Below are 17,538 nucleotides of genomic sequence, written 5' to 3'. Positions count from 1 at the left end.
CACTTCGGAAAAACCTGCCACTGAAAACCCTTTGAAGCACAGTTCTACTCTAACACACACGGGGTCACTGTGAGTTGGAGTCATCTCTACAGCAACGGTTTTTTATTTATTTTTTACTATGTGCCGAACATTGTGCTTAGCACTTTGCATGAATTTTCCACATTTACTCCTCACAGAAAGCCTAAGAATAAGAGCTATTCTTATCAGTGTTTCACAGGATACAAACCTGAGTTTGGAAAAGTCAAGTAACTGCCCCAAACTAGAGACAGAAGCAAGGTTCCAACCCTATGTTCATTTGTAAGATCCTAAAACCTGTGTCTTTAACCATTACAGCACTGTCCCCTTGTGAGAGGCTTGCCTGCCCAAACCACCTCCCCATACTGCCTGCTCACCTCACTTCTTCATGCTGCAGGAAAATCTGTCACCTCGAGAGATCATCTGAGTTAACCAGCTTCTCCTGTTGTAGGAGAACCGTAACATGGGAGAAAGAATCCCATCTTTTATTGACCACCACCAAAAGAAAACAAAAACCAAACTTGTTGCCGTCGAGTCAATTCCATCTCATAGCAACTGTACACGACACAGTAGAACTGCCTCACAGGGTTTCCAACGAGCGGCTAGTGGATTCGAACTGCCCACATTTTGGTTAGCAGCTGAGCTCTTAACTGCTGTGCCACCAGGGCTCCATATCTAATCAGTGCTGACTTTAGTCCTAAATAAGCCAACCATCCTCTTGTCAACAAAAGATGAGATTCTGTTTTCCCATATGGTAGAAGTGAGATTGTAATGACTCTTTAGTTTGCTCCAGTCTCTCCCAGATAAAGATACCACTAGTAGAAACAGGAGATCCCAGGGAGCCCCAAAGCTCCATAGTGTGAATTTAACGCAGTCCCACTCTGGCTGCACCCTGCCTAGTCAGGGGACTGCAGAGGAGACGCTGAGGGTGAGGGGACCTCTTCTGAGGATCACTTAGCAGCCCAGTCTCTAGTCTTGTTAACACTGTCATACCCCTTCCCTCCACCATCAGGCTGAAGATTCTCAGCACCCAGAGTATGAGTTCCACAGCACCGATAACGTCATGATCTCAGCAGGTCACCACTGGCCTGCAAACTCATGCAGCTATGCAGCTAGAGGGTCATTTCCAGTAACCAGCTGCAGCGCTGGCCCTAAGCTATTGTATCCTACCCCAGAAGTCTTCTGTCACCTACTAAAGGTCACCCATCCTTTCTTTCCTTGCCCCACTTTCTAATCTCTGGCCTCTTTCCCTTCTCTTCACTGGCTTCATTAAAGCCCATCCCACCCATCAGCCTGCTTGCCATGCCCACAAAGAAATGTGGCATCTCCCACTCCTCCCAGCTCCTCATATGTCAGGGAAAAGCCAACCCTGGAGACCAAGGCCCAGAAATAACAGGGATGGCTGTTGATGTAACAGCCAAATAGGGCTTAATTACCCAACAGGTAAGCTAAGTTAATGTCTGGGGCACTGGCAAAGCAAGGCTCCTAAGACACTAATTTTTGTGAAAAATTTCATTTGTAATTTTTAAAAAAACATTGAAATAGTTACTATGGGGAAAAAATCAGAACTTGGTTGGACTTCCTTATATTATACATACATATATGCAAACACAAATACATACATATATACGTGTGTGTGTGTGCATATATATATATATTTTTTTAATCACAAATTAGAGGGATGAGAGAGATCAGTGTTGGGGGCTTCCCAAGTCTTCAGACAGGCCTATGGGGGTTGGGGAGGGTCCGAGTAGTGGGGAATAGGGCCAAGGACGGTCAGTTACCTTTTCCATGCGCTCAATCAGCCTGTCCAGCTCCCCAATCCTCTGGTCTTTCTCCTCTAGGCTGATCTCTGTTGCATGCATCTTTTTATTGGCCTCTTCGATCGCTTTCAGAAAATTATTGGTTTCTTCCTGCAAAAGAAACGTCCTCCTTAACACCGTCATGGAGTACCTAGCTTCCAGTGGGGGTCCACATAACCTTGGCCTTGCTCAATCACAATATCAACAGTATGACCTTGGGACAGTATGACCTTGGGTCCCAGAAGTGCCTCAAATCATGAACTCAATCTCCACGACTCTGGTTCTCGCCTGTGAAGAAAGACACACCCTGCGGCTTTTTAATGGACCTGGTTATTTCTTCCCCTTCTAGCCCTCGAGTTCTGGTATCTAAAGGTGTAAAAAGTGCCTGCAAACGTTATTTAGCCCTTGACTAGATGCTCAGAGAATCACTGTACTTGCCAAGAATCTAAAGGGAGTTAGGGCTAGATCTGGAATTAAACGCACAAATCGCAGATATTTCTCCCACATTGTATGCACCAACTCACCCCTAAGCAGAAACCCAGCCCATCGGTCAGTGTGCTTTATTAAACCTCTGAGGATATAGGAAAGGGCAGACATGGAGTCCTTGTCTTCAAGGGACTTACGATCTCCCAGAGAAGCCAAGCTGTGAGACATACGTCCCAGATCTAATAACAGTATAATAAGATTCCATAGCACAGAGCAGAGAGACAGAACGGGTGTTCCAAAGACAGAGGACACTGGTAGCAGCCATGTGACTGAGGAAAACTTCATTCATTGTTGTTAGGTGCTGTTGAGTCAGCTCCAACTCACAGCGACCCTACGTGTAACGGAACTGAACTTTGGTCCTGTGCCATCCTCACAAGAGTAGGTATGTTTGAGCCATTGTTGCAGCCACTGTGTCAATCCATCTCACTGAGAGGCGGCAGCATTTCCGGGGGCTTTAGGCAGCCTGAGGTAGGATCAAGGGTAGGAAAAGAGGAAATTCCAGGTAGAGAGGAGGAGCTGCAGTGAGGAAGGACATAGCTGCAGGAAGTCCAGGATCCTCCTGGATGCTGGTGAATGATCCAATTGGCTAGAGAAAGGGTGTATTCAGAGACAGAGACTGGGATCTATTCTGAACTGGGAGAGGGATGAATAAAGGAAGGAAGGGAGGGAAGCAGGGAGGGGAGAGAATGAGCAAATAAATTCCTTTGAGTTCTCCCTCATGTTAGAGTACACTAACACACCTCTAAGAAGAAACCCATCTATTTAAACTTCACTGACAATAATGAGGAGTCCCTGTGTGGTGCAAACAGTTAACATGTTCGGCTGCTAAACGAAAGATTAGAGGTTCAAGTCCTCCCAGAGGTGCCTTGGAAGAAAGGCCTAGTGATCTACTTCCAAAAAATCATCCATTTGAAAGCCCTATGGAGCACAGTTCTACTCTGACACCCATGGAGTCACCATGTGTCAGAACTGACTAGATGGCAACTAGCTAGTTAATGGTAATGAACCAACACATCTTGGTTACTCTACCAGCAGCTACCACATATGTACCAGAAGGGCCTCTTTCTCGGCGCTGTGCTTCCGCTGCTCCTCCCGCAGCTTCTCTTCATACTGGCCATACAGCTTCCTGGTCATCTCTCGCATCACCTCAGCATTGGCTTCTTGGGATGATTCCACCTAAAAAGAACAATGATGCATCTGTGAAGCATCCCACAACATGGATGAATCTGGAGGGCACTATGTTGAGTGAAATAAGTCAATCACAAAACGACAAATATTGTATGAGATCACTACTGTAAAAACTCATGAAAAGGTTTACACACAAAAAATAAACAATTTTTTATGGTTATGAGGGAGGGAAAGGGTAGCAATGGAAAAACACTAAACAGACAATAGATAAGTGGTAACTTTGGTGAAGGGTAAGATAGTACACAATACTGGGGAAGCCAGCACAACTTGTACAAGGCAAGGTCACGGAAGCTCCATAGATACATCCAAACTCCCTGGGGGACCGAATTGCTGGGCTGAGGGCTGTGGGAATCATGGTTTCCGGGAACATCTAGCTCAATTGGCATAACATAGTTTATAAAGGAACTGTTCTACATTCTACTTTGGTGAGTAGCGTCTGGGGTCTTAAAAGCCTGTGAGTGGCTATCTAAGATACTCCACTGGTCTTACCCCTTCGGGAACAAGGAAGAATGAAGAAAACTAAACATACAAGGAAAAGATTGGTCCAGAGGACTAATGGACCACAGTTACCAGGGCCTCCACCAGACTGAGTCCAGTACAATGAGATGGTGCCCGGCTACCACCACTGACTGGTCTGACAGGGATCACAATAGAGGGTTCCAGACAGTGCTGGAGAAAAATGTAGAACAAAATTCTAACTCACAAAAATAGACTAGACTTACTGGCCTGACAGAAACTGAAGCAACCCCGAGAATATGGCTCCCAGACACCCCTTTAGCTCAGTAATGAGGTCACTCCTGAGGTTGACCCTTCAGCCAAAGATTGGACAGACCCGTAAAACAAAACAAGACTAAAGGGGCACACCAGCCCTGGGGGAAGGACTGGAAGCCAGGAGGGAGCAGGAAAGCTGGTAATAGGGAACCCAAGGTTGAGAAGGGAGAGTGTTGACATGTTGTGGGGTTGTTAACCAATATCATAAAACAATATGTGTACTAACTGTTTAATGAGAAACTAGTTTGTTCTGTAAACCTCCATCTAAAGTACAATAAATAAATACAAGAAAAACAAATAAATAACCAGCAGGAGCGTGGTGGGAAGTAGATGACAATGTAGCTGAAACAACATTGACCCTGAGCTGGTAAATGTTGGGTACATGAAAGTTCATAATATTATTCTATTTTTGTAAATATTGGAAATTTTCTACTAGAAAGTTACTTTTTAAGAAAAGGATAGAAGTGGGTCAGGCTGAGGCTCTGTGGATACAGCACACAATCACGCCGTCAGAAAGGTCTATCTAGAGAAGAATGATACCAGATGTGATCTAAGAAGACTTTCCCACTTGGCTGAAGGACCTGCCTGGGGCCCCTGTTCCAGCCTTGTTCCAGGAAAGAAGAGTTGAGGGAAGGGGAAAATCAGAGGTCTTAAAGGAAAGTTCATCTGGAAACAACCCAAGTGTTCACCAATAAGAAACCATATAAATAAATTACAGCACACCCACACAATTGAATATGTAGCTGCTAAAAAGAACAAGGTAAAACTAGATGTACTAATATACAACAATCTTCAAGTTCTAGAGTGTGAAAAATGGAAGGTATAACAGTCTGTTTAATATTCTCACATGTGTATATAAAAAGAGATATACAGATAAACACAGAAAAATACATGCATGTAGGCTTGATTATTCACAGACTAGGAATACCTACAGGAGGTAAACAAAATGGTAGCAATGGTTGTTTTCAGGAAAGAGAACTAAGGAATGAGAGGGAGATCAGAAGCCAGAGAGATTTTCTCTTCCCTAGTTTTTTTGTAGTTTACCTTTCATCTGGTTTGGCTTTTTTCCCTGTGTGCATGTATTACTTAAAAAAAAAATAATGTCAAAACAGCAGGGAAGCTTTTGAAGAGAAGGTCCCCACGGGGAGTTAAGCTGTCCCATCGGTTGCACTGGGCAAGCCAGTCTGTAGTCAGGACTTCAGCTAAATTCAATTAAGAAATCTGGACTTACCATATCCATACCTTTGTGCTTTCCCCACTGTGGAGTTTGAAACATTCCAACCTGGTTTGGGGAACACTATGCTAGGGGCCTCTGGTGGCTTGAGCAGGCTCAGCTTCGGAGGCAGAAAGAGTCAGTGGACGTGGGTGTGAATGTGGGTGGGAGCTTGGGTTGGTGGTAACTGGTGATTCCTTTCTGCCCAGCCCATTTCCTCTCACAGGAGTCACTGATGTTATGCTGCTGACAGTTGACTTCTGTCCCTTCCTTCCAGGTTATTGCTTGTTCCAGAGAGCTAAGGTGGCTGAATACAGAATCCCTGGATAGGTGAGACCTTATTCACCCTCCACTGATTACACAATGTTCGCTTCAAAGATATGACAAAAGTCTCTGTTGGTGCCTCTACTGCTCCCTTCTCCTCCATGGACAAGAAGCCAGAAAATGGGAAATCTTAATCAGAGATATCACCACCTGAGAGAGACTCAGTGCCTCCCATACTCCGTTTCTTCCACAGACACATATCGCTGGAAAGGGCTGTCCCTCAAGTCCTGTTTTCTCTGCATCCGGGCCATGTGAAATACCCCGAGTCCCTGTAACTGGTTGTTTTTTGTTTTGTTTTGCTTTGTGGGGAGGAGTAACACAAGAGAAACAGTAGGAGAAACCCTCTTAAATTCTGTTGCTCAGGATGAAAACAAGCATTCGTCTCTGAAATAGGCAATTGTGGGTGAGGCCTAGGCTCTATGGAAGCAGCCAGACAGCCACACCGGCTAAGATGTCCCCAGACCCTGACACCATACCACCGCTGGAACAAACAGACACATCCCATTAACCAACAACCCATTGCCTTTGATAGGAGGCAATAAACATTTGTGGAATGAATGGATAAAGGTGAGGAAGAAACTAAAACAGTGATTTCAGACTTATCTGCAAACAAGAGTTACTTTTTCAAAGTAACTCTTACTTAGAACCAGAATATGTTCAGTAGTAAAGAGAAGAGCCGCCGTATTTGAAGTGAGAGCAGAAAGGAGCGCATCCACTCTATACCTCTGGGATCCCTCTCCTCAGGATGGCTGTGTTTGGCCAAGTGGATGGTACACTGCAGGTCACAGGTGCCAATTACAGAGACCATGCAATGTGGTGTGGCTCTGCCCTCCTCTCCATCCACCTGCCCTGGCAGCAGCCCACAGGTAGGAGGGCCATACATCCCAGCTTGTTTCCCCCACTAAATTACTAACAGCACCACCTTTCACTCCCAAACATATTCCAGTTTGAGCAATAAATTATATAGCTATGTAAGTTGCCATCCCGTAAGCTAACCTGAGGCTGTGCCGAACACAATTTGAAAGCCACAGACTTAAATAAAAAAGAATTAGTTCAGGAAATAATTTGCTCCTGCCCCTGGATAGGAATTCATCCATGTTTCATATCTGGGGGGGAGGGGGGCACTAACAAGCACAGCCTGGCGGGTAAGAGGGGCATGCCCCAGAGTTCTTGGCACCCATCACTCTCCTGGAGAAGAGGCCAGGGCCCAAGTACCAGCAAACCATGCACCCTTGGCTCTTTTCTGTCAAACCAGACAGTTGGGACCTCAGAAGAAAATCTAAACAGCTAAGAACAGATCTCTAATGCATCTGAAGTCCCATACCTGTGAGGGTCCCAGCTGCTTTCTCAGCAATGTAACGGCACTACCACGGTGACTAAGCAGCCCTTGCGGCCCCTGGCGGGTCAATGAAGGAAGGCCCAGTGGGGAGTTTACGGGGTACACACAATCTGGACTGATGATAGTAACCACAGAAACCTCTTCAGAGCCTTCAAGCCAAGTCCTGTGGGGTTGGCCACAAACAAAGACAAAAGAATTCCAGAAGAGGACGGAGGAAGGGAAGTGGAAGAACGGAGGGTGGGAGGAGGGAGAGGTGCAGGAAAGAAGAAGAAGGCTGATGGGACAGCTAGGCTTGTGTACTTCACCTTTATTCTCAGTAGCTGGTTTTCCACTTGTGCGGCCTCTAGCTGCTTCTGCTTCTCCCGCAGCTTGTCCACGGATGCCTGGTATGTCTGCTGCAGATTTCTGATTTGATCCTTAATATTGCTATTTTCCAAAGTAACATCCACAAGTGTTTTCTGTTGGGATCAAGATAAAAACAAAACCCAGTGGTGTGAGAAAACATGGCAAGGGTCATGGGCTGGGACACCCCTTTGTCACTTGTCACTGAGGCAGATGTCAGACCACAGCCGCTGCCAGCCTGGGACTCTGGTGTTGCAGGGGCTGAGGGCCTGCCACAGTGCTCAAGAGGTCTGCCACCCTGTTGTGTGGTGGAACAGCAAGCCTCCCCCACAACACACCCACAACTGCTGCCAACACCACTTGCCACCACTTAGGATGGATGGAAATGGATTAAAATGGAGTCTCTTCCCATAGTATAGCATTTTATGCAAACAACACAGGCCTTCTACGTTTGTTTGCCAACGGAGCCCTCCCCTACACCCCATGAGGTATTTTTTTTACAGCAACGTGTGAAAAAAAATTGGCATAGTAGCGCTTTTGCAAGGGGAGAGCGTGGTTAGCAAACAAACATAGAAGGTTCACATCATTTGTGTAAAAACACGGTACATCATTTCTCTTGGAAAAAATGAGCTGAAAACAATCCCACTTTGAAAAAAATCTATAAGCATAGGTTCAAATATGTGTTTACGAGAGGGGGAAAAAAAGACTAGGGAGAAATATACCAAAATTCAAATAATGAGTTTTGCCATTTGATAGGATTGTAGATAATTTTTATTTTCTTCTTTCTGATTTTCTATACTTTCTAAATCCCCAAAGAAAAATAAGTGAGTTTTGTAGAATGAAGATACTCACCTTTTCTCTTAAAGGGGCTGTCACTTCTGGACTCATAGACTACCTAGCAGGGTAGGGACAACATGGCTGGTGTTATTCTAGCCATGTTGCATGCAGTGGAGGACATGATAAAGGAATATCCAGGAGTAAAGTTTAATGACTTGGGCAAGTGCCTAGCAAGAGCCTGTTGATTATTGCTCCAGGCCACCCACTGGAGCAAAAATGTTTAAATTAATATTGAGGCTATTTACTGCTTCAGGTTCTACTTGGTTGACTCTCCTTATAGAGAAACTGCTCCCTATACCCCAGAATTCCCCCCACTGGACACTGGATCATGGGCACCTTCTACTACCTCCCCAAGTCATCCACAACTGCAAATTAAAAGATTTGGAAATTCTGGTATTAGACATAGTTTCTCTGTCTTCTTTGTGGATGATCAGTCTCTGAAGCTTCCTCAACTCCTTAGCCTCCATTTTGGTCAAAAATGGCCTCTCATTCCTAAATTCACTTGAATCAGGAAAAAGGATTCTCAATGGTGGCAAATAGATACCAAAGGAAATACTGAAGGCATTTGGAAGCATGGAATCACAGACCATTTGAGCTTCAAGGGGCTTTAGGAACCACCTAGCCCAGCCACCCTCACTCCAAGCCCCACCAGCTTTACAGACATTACTCTTTTCTTCATGAACCCACAGTCTAGACCAAGAGAACAAGCTTCTTCTAGTCCTATCTCTTCCACTAGCCAGACACCTTGTTTAAGTCATTTCTCTGTGTCAGCTTCAGTTTCTTTATCCATAAAACAAGGGCATTGGAATTGCTCATCTCAACAGTCCTTTCTAGCTCAGAAGTTCTGTAAATTCAACCAAAGAGTCTTGTCTCACTATCAGCAATGACAAACGTGGGGTGGAGTGAACAACTAAAGAGGTTGGAACCTCGCATAAATAAGAACTACCTTCAGACTCATTTGAGCTTCCCAGCCATAAGATGGTGCCTTAAAAAAAAAAAAATGGTTTGATCTTTTAGTTATAAAGCTCCTTTGGCTGCCTGGGAATAAGAAACTGGACAATAACTAGGAATCTGTCAAGGTACCTGGGTTAGGGTTGACCCTGCCTGAACTCAGATGAGGTAAATAAAGCCCTTCATGGTTGGTCAAGAGTGAGAAAATGCTCAAGAGGGAAGGAAAGGGAGAGCTCCTTGGAGAGCTCCCTGGTGGCAGGAGGAAGGGAAACCAAGGCTACTGGATAAACTAGAGCCCAAGGTGGAGCTCGGCCTGAGGCCAGGGAAGAAGGACATGCAGTAAAGAGCCAGGAAAAGGGTGGGACTCAGAGGTCCCATCAATTGGAAATGGGCATCCTGGACAAACTCAAACATCAAGTCCACCAAGACCCACTGTTGGACAGAGCCCAGCTTTGTTGCTGGCATTACTGCCATATCAGCTGCTATTAGATAATACTAGTTTCCAGGGGAAGTAGATAATCCCAACATGAAAATCTGTTTGCTTATCTAATAAATTATTTATATTCCACCCGAAAGGATTTGAAATAGCTTGTGGATCTTTTAAGAGGAGGAAAACAGGTAAGCGCCAAATAACAAAGTTGGAGGAGGGGCAGAGACTATTATATATTAGGAAATTAGGGTCCTGAGAAGCCATGTGAGGTAAATATTACACTATGTTCTCATTACTTTCAAACTAATTTGCATGGTAGGCAGGGATTCAGCTGGAAGAGTAAATGGGCAGCATTTGAGTAATTATGCGTTGCCATCAAGTCAATTCCGACTCATAGTGACCCTATAGAACAGAACTATCCCATAGGGTTTCCAAGGCTGTAATCTTTATGGAAGCAGACTGCCACATCTTTCCTCCATGGAGTGGCCGGTGGGTTCAAACCACCGACCTTTCAGTTAGCAGTTGAGCATTTAATCACTGCCCCACCAGGGCTCCTTATTTGTAAACTAATCAAAAGAACAATTCCCGTCAAATGGGTTGATGACACAAATTTTCACAAATTTCAGACACTGGGCTTTCCTGTTTCCCCATCTGGTACTACAAGACAGTCTTTGAAATACACATGATTCTTTCTAATGTACAATAATTTGTAAACTGAGAAAAAGGGCTTAAAAGCCTTTATGAGAACTTCATTAGTAAAATGGCTAGCCTGAGGTCTGAGCCCTGCCTCCACGTTAGTATTTACTGCTTTGCTTCAGCTACTTTCAACAGTTAACAGTCAGCTCATTCCAGGAAGCCTACCACCCCTCACTTTCCTTCCTCACTCAGAGAAATGCTTACACAGGCTAGCTCCAAGATGTCTACTGATAAACAGATGCTGGAGCTACTTTAAAATGTATGGTTAATGAAACAATGTCTAAGGGTCCTCATGATTGTCTTGTGATTGTTGCTTGAATTTTCAAAGTCCAGCCAATCAGAAGATTTTGCCATGCATGTAAGCAATCCAACAACAACAAAATAACCAATCCAAATGATCCATATTAACTTATTAGCCAATCACGTTAAGCCTCCCATCCCCCCCCCCCAGCTTGGAGGTGGCCCGCCTTTGATTTCTTTACATCACCACCCTCCAATCAGAATATCGTACTTTGATTTTACCATATAAATGCACCTGCTTGCCTTCACCCTGGGGGGAGTGTTTGATTTCACTTTTGTAAGGTTAGGCGTTTCTCTGGTTTGAACCAATGTAAACCTTCAATAAATCTCTTTGCCTTTATTTTATTAGAGTTCGCATTTTTTACTCTTGGACAAGCCTTTGGGAGTCACTTGCCGAGAACGAATACAGGATGCCTTTGGTTAAGTCTGTCTTTTCTGTGATTGGGTGGATGCTGCTGTAACACTGGGGCTCCAGGGAGAAGTGGCTGATGGGCTCTGTTAGGCATTGACACTGAAGCTGACTCGGGTGTCTGGTGGACCATGACACCTCCAGCACTGAACTCAGAATCTAAATCCTTATTTTAATGGGGGTAGAAACAACCATGGCTATGCCTAATGATTCTGAATAATGACCTGAGGGCATTCTGTGACTTATCTGTTTGCAAAGAGCAGGGCCTGCTCTTGGTTAAGTCTGGTTTCACTGTAACAGAGAGGACTCCAGTCTCACAGTGATCAGATGAATACCTGCAGGCCAATGGAGTCCGACGCCAAAGCCGAGTTCATGGCATTAAAACTATCCAGGGCTGACGACTGTGTTTGGATGTGATTCTCTAGGTAGTCCTGCTGAGCATGTGAAACCTGGACAGATCGAGGAGAGAGTTACACAAAAGCAGTCCATATATACCCACGACAATCTTTAGATAGGTTGGGGCTTCCTTCTGATAACAACCTCTATTTCAACAATATTTCAAGTAAGGCTTTACATTTAAATATCAATATCTGTATGAAACAGAGAATAGAAAGCCAATAATACTTTTCCTTGGCTAGTATTTACACATATACCCACAGGACCCTGTTTATCAGGGAGGATACAGAACCAGAGCGTTTAAGCAATTTGCCCACAGTCAAGAAGCAGTACAACTAGAACTAGGACCCTATTAGAATAACTTCTTCAGTCATCTTGTTCTTTTGACTCAAAGGAAGTAGAAAGTATATACTTTGAGCTCAACCAGTTCTCGAGCCACTGTTTTTGTCCTTGTTGGGTGTGCATGTTTAAGGGGTTTGAGACAAAAGAAGTCAATGGTTTTGTTTTTCAGATATCAGTGGTTGAATATACTCTGCTATTCATCATGATTTCAACTCTGATCTGCCCTTGAACCCTTTTTACTGCCCTTCATCAACATTTGCCAGCCTAACAGGTACAACTAATGCCAGGGAAGTTACAGATAAGAGGATAAATTATGAGGAAGTAAAACTGGAGGGGAATACCTTTACGTAATTAGTTCCTGAATTTGAACAGACAGCTCTCAGCAAGTATACTATAGGGTACATTCTATGGGTATACTACAAGAGAGCAATAGCCGGTAATGACCAAGAGTACAGGCTTTTGAATTCCAGCACCACCAGTTACCAGCTTTGCGGCCCTAAATAAATTACTTTCCCTTTCTGAATCTTAATTTTATCTGAAAGAATTAAGATATGTAGGATAATGTATAAAGCACTAAGCACTTTCTAGCACATAGTAACCTGTTGTTGTAGAGTTGATTCCGTCTCATGGTGACCCCATGTGTTACACAGTAGAACTGCTCTTTAGGGTTTTCTTGGCTGTCTCATTTCATCATATTCTCCATACATTCTCTTCCTTACTTTTTCCAGAGAAAATCTTTTCTGCCACCGAGCCACTGGGTGGGTTCAGACCTCGAACCTTTCGGTTAGCAGCCAATCACAAACCACTTACACCACTCAGGCTACTCCAGTACATGTATGTGGTCTCTAAGCCAGCTATCATCATCACCAGTTTTCTTTTAGGCTTTTTTAGCCCGTATATCCCTTTCCTCAGGGAGGAAAAGGTAATTAGCTTATAACCCGTTGCCATCAAGTTGATCCTAACTTATAGTGACCCTATAGGACAGAGTAGAACTGCCCCATAGGGCTTCCAAGGAGTGCCTGGTGGATTCGAACTTCCAACCTGCTCTTAACCACTATGCCACCAGTGTTTCCAATTAGCATATAGTAATACTATTATTCCTGCAGCCCTGATGGCACAGTGGTTAAGAGCTCAGCTTGGTTTAATAATATATTATTAAGAAAAGAAAATCAGCAAAGCAAACCTGAGATTTGTTTTCTCCCTTTGGCCAATGTACCACATATACTCAATACCCATCAACAATGTCTGAACTCAAATGTTGGTAAACAGTCCACAGCAGGAAAGGCCAATTGGCAAGTTAATCACCGGGCACCCAGTGTGTGCAGCACTTTTCTGGATATTTTCACAAAAGAAGGATCGCTGTGGCCTAGGTTAACTCACAGGACAAGCAGGCACAAGCTATTACACAAACAAGTGTTATATTGTTAAGTTGTGTGGTTCATCACTAAGTCATCTGTGCTGCCTGGAACAGATGGGGGGTGCCTCATCAGAGTGCAGCCTTGAGCTAGATCATAAAGAAGGGCTGGATGTGGACAGGCAGGCAGGCAGTGGAACCATGGCTCCGAGATGGACGCAGGGGTGGACCCCAGCGTGGACTGTGGGGGCCACAGGAAGCAACCTAGCACAATGGAACAGGATGTGCTCCCTGGGGAGCCACGGGACAGAGAGCTGAACGGTGAGCCAGGGCCAGGATCACATGGCACGTCCTTGCTCAAGAGCGTGTCTGCATGTGCTTTGGCTGCCATGTGCAGCACCACCTGGAGGAAGAAGAAGCTGTAGGCAGAGAGACAGGGTTGGGCTCCTGGGGTGGTTCTGGCCTTAAGAAATGAGGGCATGCAGGAGATGACAATCAAAGCAAGGGGCAGAGTCTTGTTTATGTATCTGTTGCAAATCCAATCCTTCTGTTTTGATTACAGTGGTGATGGAGTAAATATCCATAAATATGTAAGAATTTCACAAGTCTCTTCCTACCTGCCAATAAGAATGTGACTCAGTGGGTCCGTTTATGGGCCCCCAACCCTATAATCAAGGCAACAGGTCTTACTTAAGCAAATAACCTCACAGCCCAGCCATAAACCAGGCTCAAATGCGTGACTGTTGTAACTCTTCTTTCCTGGAGATAATATCTCTTATGTGAGGTATATGCACATGTACCTGGACTTTTAGCTTCTGAATTATGAACAAAATACAAAAAAATTTTGGCTAAACTAGAGGAAGGCTATCTTTTTGAAATTTTCCCAGTATGTAATACATTCACATGGTTTGAATATTTAAACACATAAAAGATACACAGTAAGAAAAAACTTCTTTTCATCCCTGTTTCATTTGCTCAGTTACCACCCTCCCAGCTAGGGACTACTGTTAACCATTTTTTTTTATTATCTTCCCAGTAACTTTTTGTGCACAAACAAGGCAATTTAGATACATTTATTTTCCACTCCTGTTTTACACAAATCACAACATGCTGGCCACATTTTCCTGCCTTTCTTTTCTTTTTTTTTCCTTTTTTCACCATCTACTTTATATCTTGGAAATTTTTAGGAGTCTCTTTTGAAAAGCTTACTGTTTCTCTCTCTCTCTTTTTTTTTTTTTTCCAACTGCGGATATTTTTTGTAGAGATATAACATGATTGATTTAACTTGCCCCTTCTTGATGGGCATTTCGGTTTCCAATCTTTTGCTAGCACAAGCGATGCTGCAATAAGTAACTTCGTCCACATGCATCTCACACGTGTCAGAGTTCATCTGTAGAATAAATTCTTAGGAATAGAATGGCTGGGTCAAAAAACAGGAGAATTGGTAATTTTGATAGATGCTGCCAAATTGCCATCCTAAGAGTAATAAAAATTTACATTCCCACCAGCACGTTGGTTCGCTGGGGCTTTCCACGTATATAATTAAATCTTTTGTAGACAGTAATAGTTTTATATGTACCTGTCCAGTTTTTATATACCCCCAAATTCCCTTCTATTGCTTAATTGTATTGGCTAGTATCTCAGGGAGAATGTTAAATAATAATGGTGATCGCTGGCTTCCTTTTCTTGTTGTTGACTTTGAGGGAAATGTTTCTGACGCAAAGAAGACTATTATCCCTGCTATAAAAATTTTCCTTTAAATAATAAACTTCATTGTATGATAAAGTTGCCTCGGTTCATTTAAAATATAATCCCATTCATAAAGACCATTACATATCAAATATTTTCATGCACTAGCCACTCAGAGGAAGTTCTAAGCTCCACCATCCCTCCAACTTCACAGTCCCTGAGATAGTTACTCACTGACAGTTCCTGGGTGAGCTGTCGGATCTTCCGTCTCATTTCGTCATAGTCTCCGAACATTCGCTTCCGTACTTTTTCTAGAGTGGCTCTCACCTGCCGCCCACAAAGACACTAGTTAGGGATCAAGCTATTTAACCTCTTCCTGAGAGATTGCCAAAACTTTAAGAGACTCTAAGGAGAGACGGCCCCGCAAAGAATACATTCTTAAAAAGATCATTCAGGAAATTAAGGGGGAAGATCATCCTTGACATCGAGTTAGAAACTAAGGTAAACTGTAAAGAAAAAAAGTGGTTTGTTGAAATTCACCTATCACCTTCGAACCAAGTTTAGGCAAGGTTTACCTCTTTCTCCAGCACAGATTTTTCATAAGTAGATATTTTTAACAAGTTAACTCTACAAACACCTGGTCAGGAGGACCAAAATACCATAAAACAAAAAGCAGCCTCTGTAATTTTCCCTGTCTCTGTACTAATTGCCAAAGAGCAATCAAACATCTAGAACATAAGGCAGAAAAGTATAAAGCCATAAATTTGAAAGTCAATTCCTTAATAATTTCCGATAATACTGTTGTTGTTGTTAGGTACAGTCAATTCGGTTTGACTTATAGCGACCCTATAGGATACAGTAGAACTACCTCACAGAGTTTCCAAGGAGCGGCTGGTGGATTTGAATTTCCGATCCTTTGGTTAGCAGCTGAGCTCTTAACCACTGTGCCACCAGGGCTCCGATATAATATACAAGGCACCAAATATAACAAAAGTTACAGGGATTCCCCCAAACACTTGTTTACATGTTGTTCAAGTGTCTCCATAGTTCTACTGCCAGAGGAGTAACAAGGCCTTAACAATGAAAAAACAAAACAAAAAAATCTTACACTCCCTGCCTCCTCCCTTCTTTCCATGCCCCTAAAAGAGCTCAGGCATCTTCAAATGGGTCAGGAAGTATCAAGGCAGCCCTCTCCAGGCACAAACGCTCTGGAATTCCTATATAGGAAGGGCTTACAGGCAGCTGGTTGGTTTGAATGACAGGTGTGTAGGGGGCAGTGCTGGGGGACTTGTCTTGAAGCTTCATTCGTACAGCGAGCACACTGTATTAAATGAGACTGCATGTTTCTTGGGGTGGCTGGGAGGGACAGCATTGATGGAGATCGGGGAGTGGGATCTGGGGGAATCATTAAGAGCCCAAGCCCTTCTCAGATGAATTCTAATAATAGGGTCAACTTTCTTGCCATTAGGTACAAACATTTTGGAAAAATACAGCAGGAGCGCAGCTTTTCATCCTGGGCAGGCAGAATGGCTTCCATTTGGGCCCTGAGTTGGCTCTAGTGCTGCTCACCAGCGTCTAAGTGGGTGGAATCTTGAGCTGGCTGTCACGTCCACAAACAGTGTGGGAAGTCACACAAAGAAAGCAAACAAACCCATAAACACACCTGGAATGACCAAGCTGGGGATGGACATGCAGCCCAGCTAGAGAAGGTGGGACCTGGAAATTCACTTTAAGTTGGAGATCATAGTGGAGGCTGGTAATTCTAGGTTAGAACCACCCCTGCAACTTCTCCACATGTGGCTCATAATTGGCCTGAGCCTGCTGTCTTTGTCTTGGGCAACTTATGATGCTTCACTCTGCTTAGAATGTTTGCCATTGAAGCAATGCCATGGTATTTGGGGCATTTAAATGAGGAAGAGCTAAGCATCTCCTTGAGAAAAACACAGGAGACTTAGAATGTTTAAGCTGCTCTTATACAGGGAAATCCAGAATGAAATACTCTGAATGGCTAAAATTTACTTTGTGGGGGTAGGATGACTGGGGATTTGAGGCTGGTGGTTGGCACATATGATCCGTACATTAGTATGTGTGTACAGCTTTTCTGGCTTCTCTTCATTTCCTCTGTTAGGCATTTCTTATTTCTGAAATTTGATAAGATATTAAAAAAAAAACTCATACAAATGTTAAGATAACATAGCTTTATGTTTTATCAGCAAACTCACCAAACAAAATGGGGCTCACAGAGCTGGAAGTTTTGACTTTACCTGAGAAATATTTACATGGAAAAACAGAAGCCCAGAAAGGGTAAGTGATGTGCCAGGCCAAACATAGGGCTGGACTTTGAACCAAGGTCCATGGGCTCACAGGCCTGGGTGCCTTCTGCTGCCCCACCCTGCCTCTGCTTCCCATGAGACAAACACTTTGTAGCCCACAGGTCAGTGCTTGGGGCTCATCAACGTCAGAGAAGTTCTTTCATCTAATCAGGGGCCTTGGTTTGGGCAACAGGTGCATCAGTCAATCTAGGAAGACCATAGGTGGAACAAAAAGAAATGTAGATAGATATGGGGTGGATGGATGGATGGATGGACAGGGATAGAAAAAGTTAGAAGAAAATGCTATAAAATGCTAACAACTGTTTTGGATGAATTTGTGGC

The 17,538-nt window shown here is 43.8% G+C and overlaps 1 protein-coding gene across 4 annotated transcripts in view; it reads right to left on the bottom strand.

The window, feature by feature from the left end:
• Positions 1–17,538, bottom strand: part of MYZAP (myocardial zonula adherens protein) — a 93,323-nt gene that overhangs the window by 50,214 nt on the left and 25,571 nt on the right. For 3 of the 4 annotated variants that reach the window (XM_049905327.1, XM_049905326.1, XM_049905329.1), the window contains exons 4-8: positions 15,119–15,211; positions 11,439–11,552; positions 7,444–7,596; positions 3,354–3,479; positions 1,800–1,928 (exon numbers count right to left, since the gene is read on the bottom strand). In XM_049905327.1, coding sequence (XP_049761284.1) covers positions 1,800–1,928; positions 3,354–3,479; positions 7,444–7,596; positions 11,439–11,552; positions 15,119–15,211 — 615 coding nt within the window. The remainder of the gene's footprint in view (positions 1–1,799; positions 1,929–3,353; positions 3,480–7,443; positions 7,597–11,438; positions 11,553–15,118; positions 15,212–17,538) is intronic. The other variant, XM_049905328.1, reaches the window with a different exon arrangement.

The sequence above is a fragment of the Elephas maximus genome, chromosome 13 (assembly GCF_024166365.1).
Source record: "Elephas maximus indicus isolate mEleMax1 chromosome 13, mEleMax1 primary haplotype, whole genome shotgun sequence".
Taxonomy (NCBI): Eukaryota; Metazoa; Chordata; class Mammalia; order Proboscidea; family Elephantidae; genus Elephas; species Elephas maximus.
This window is presented reverse-complemented; position numbering and strand designations above follow the sequence as displayed.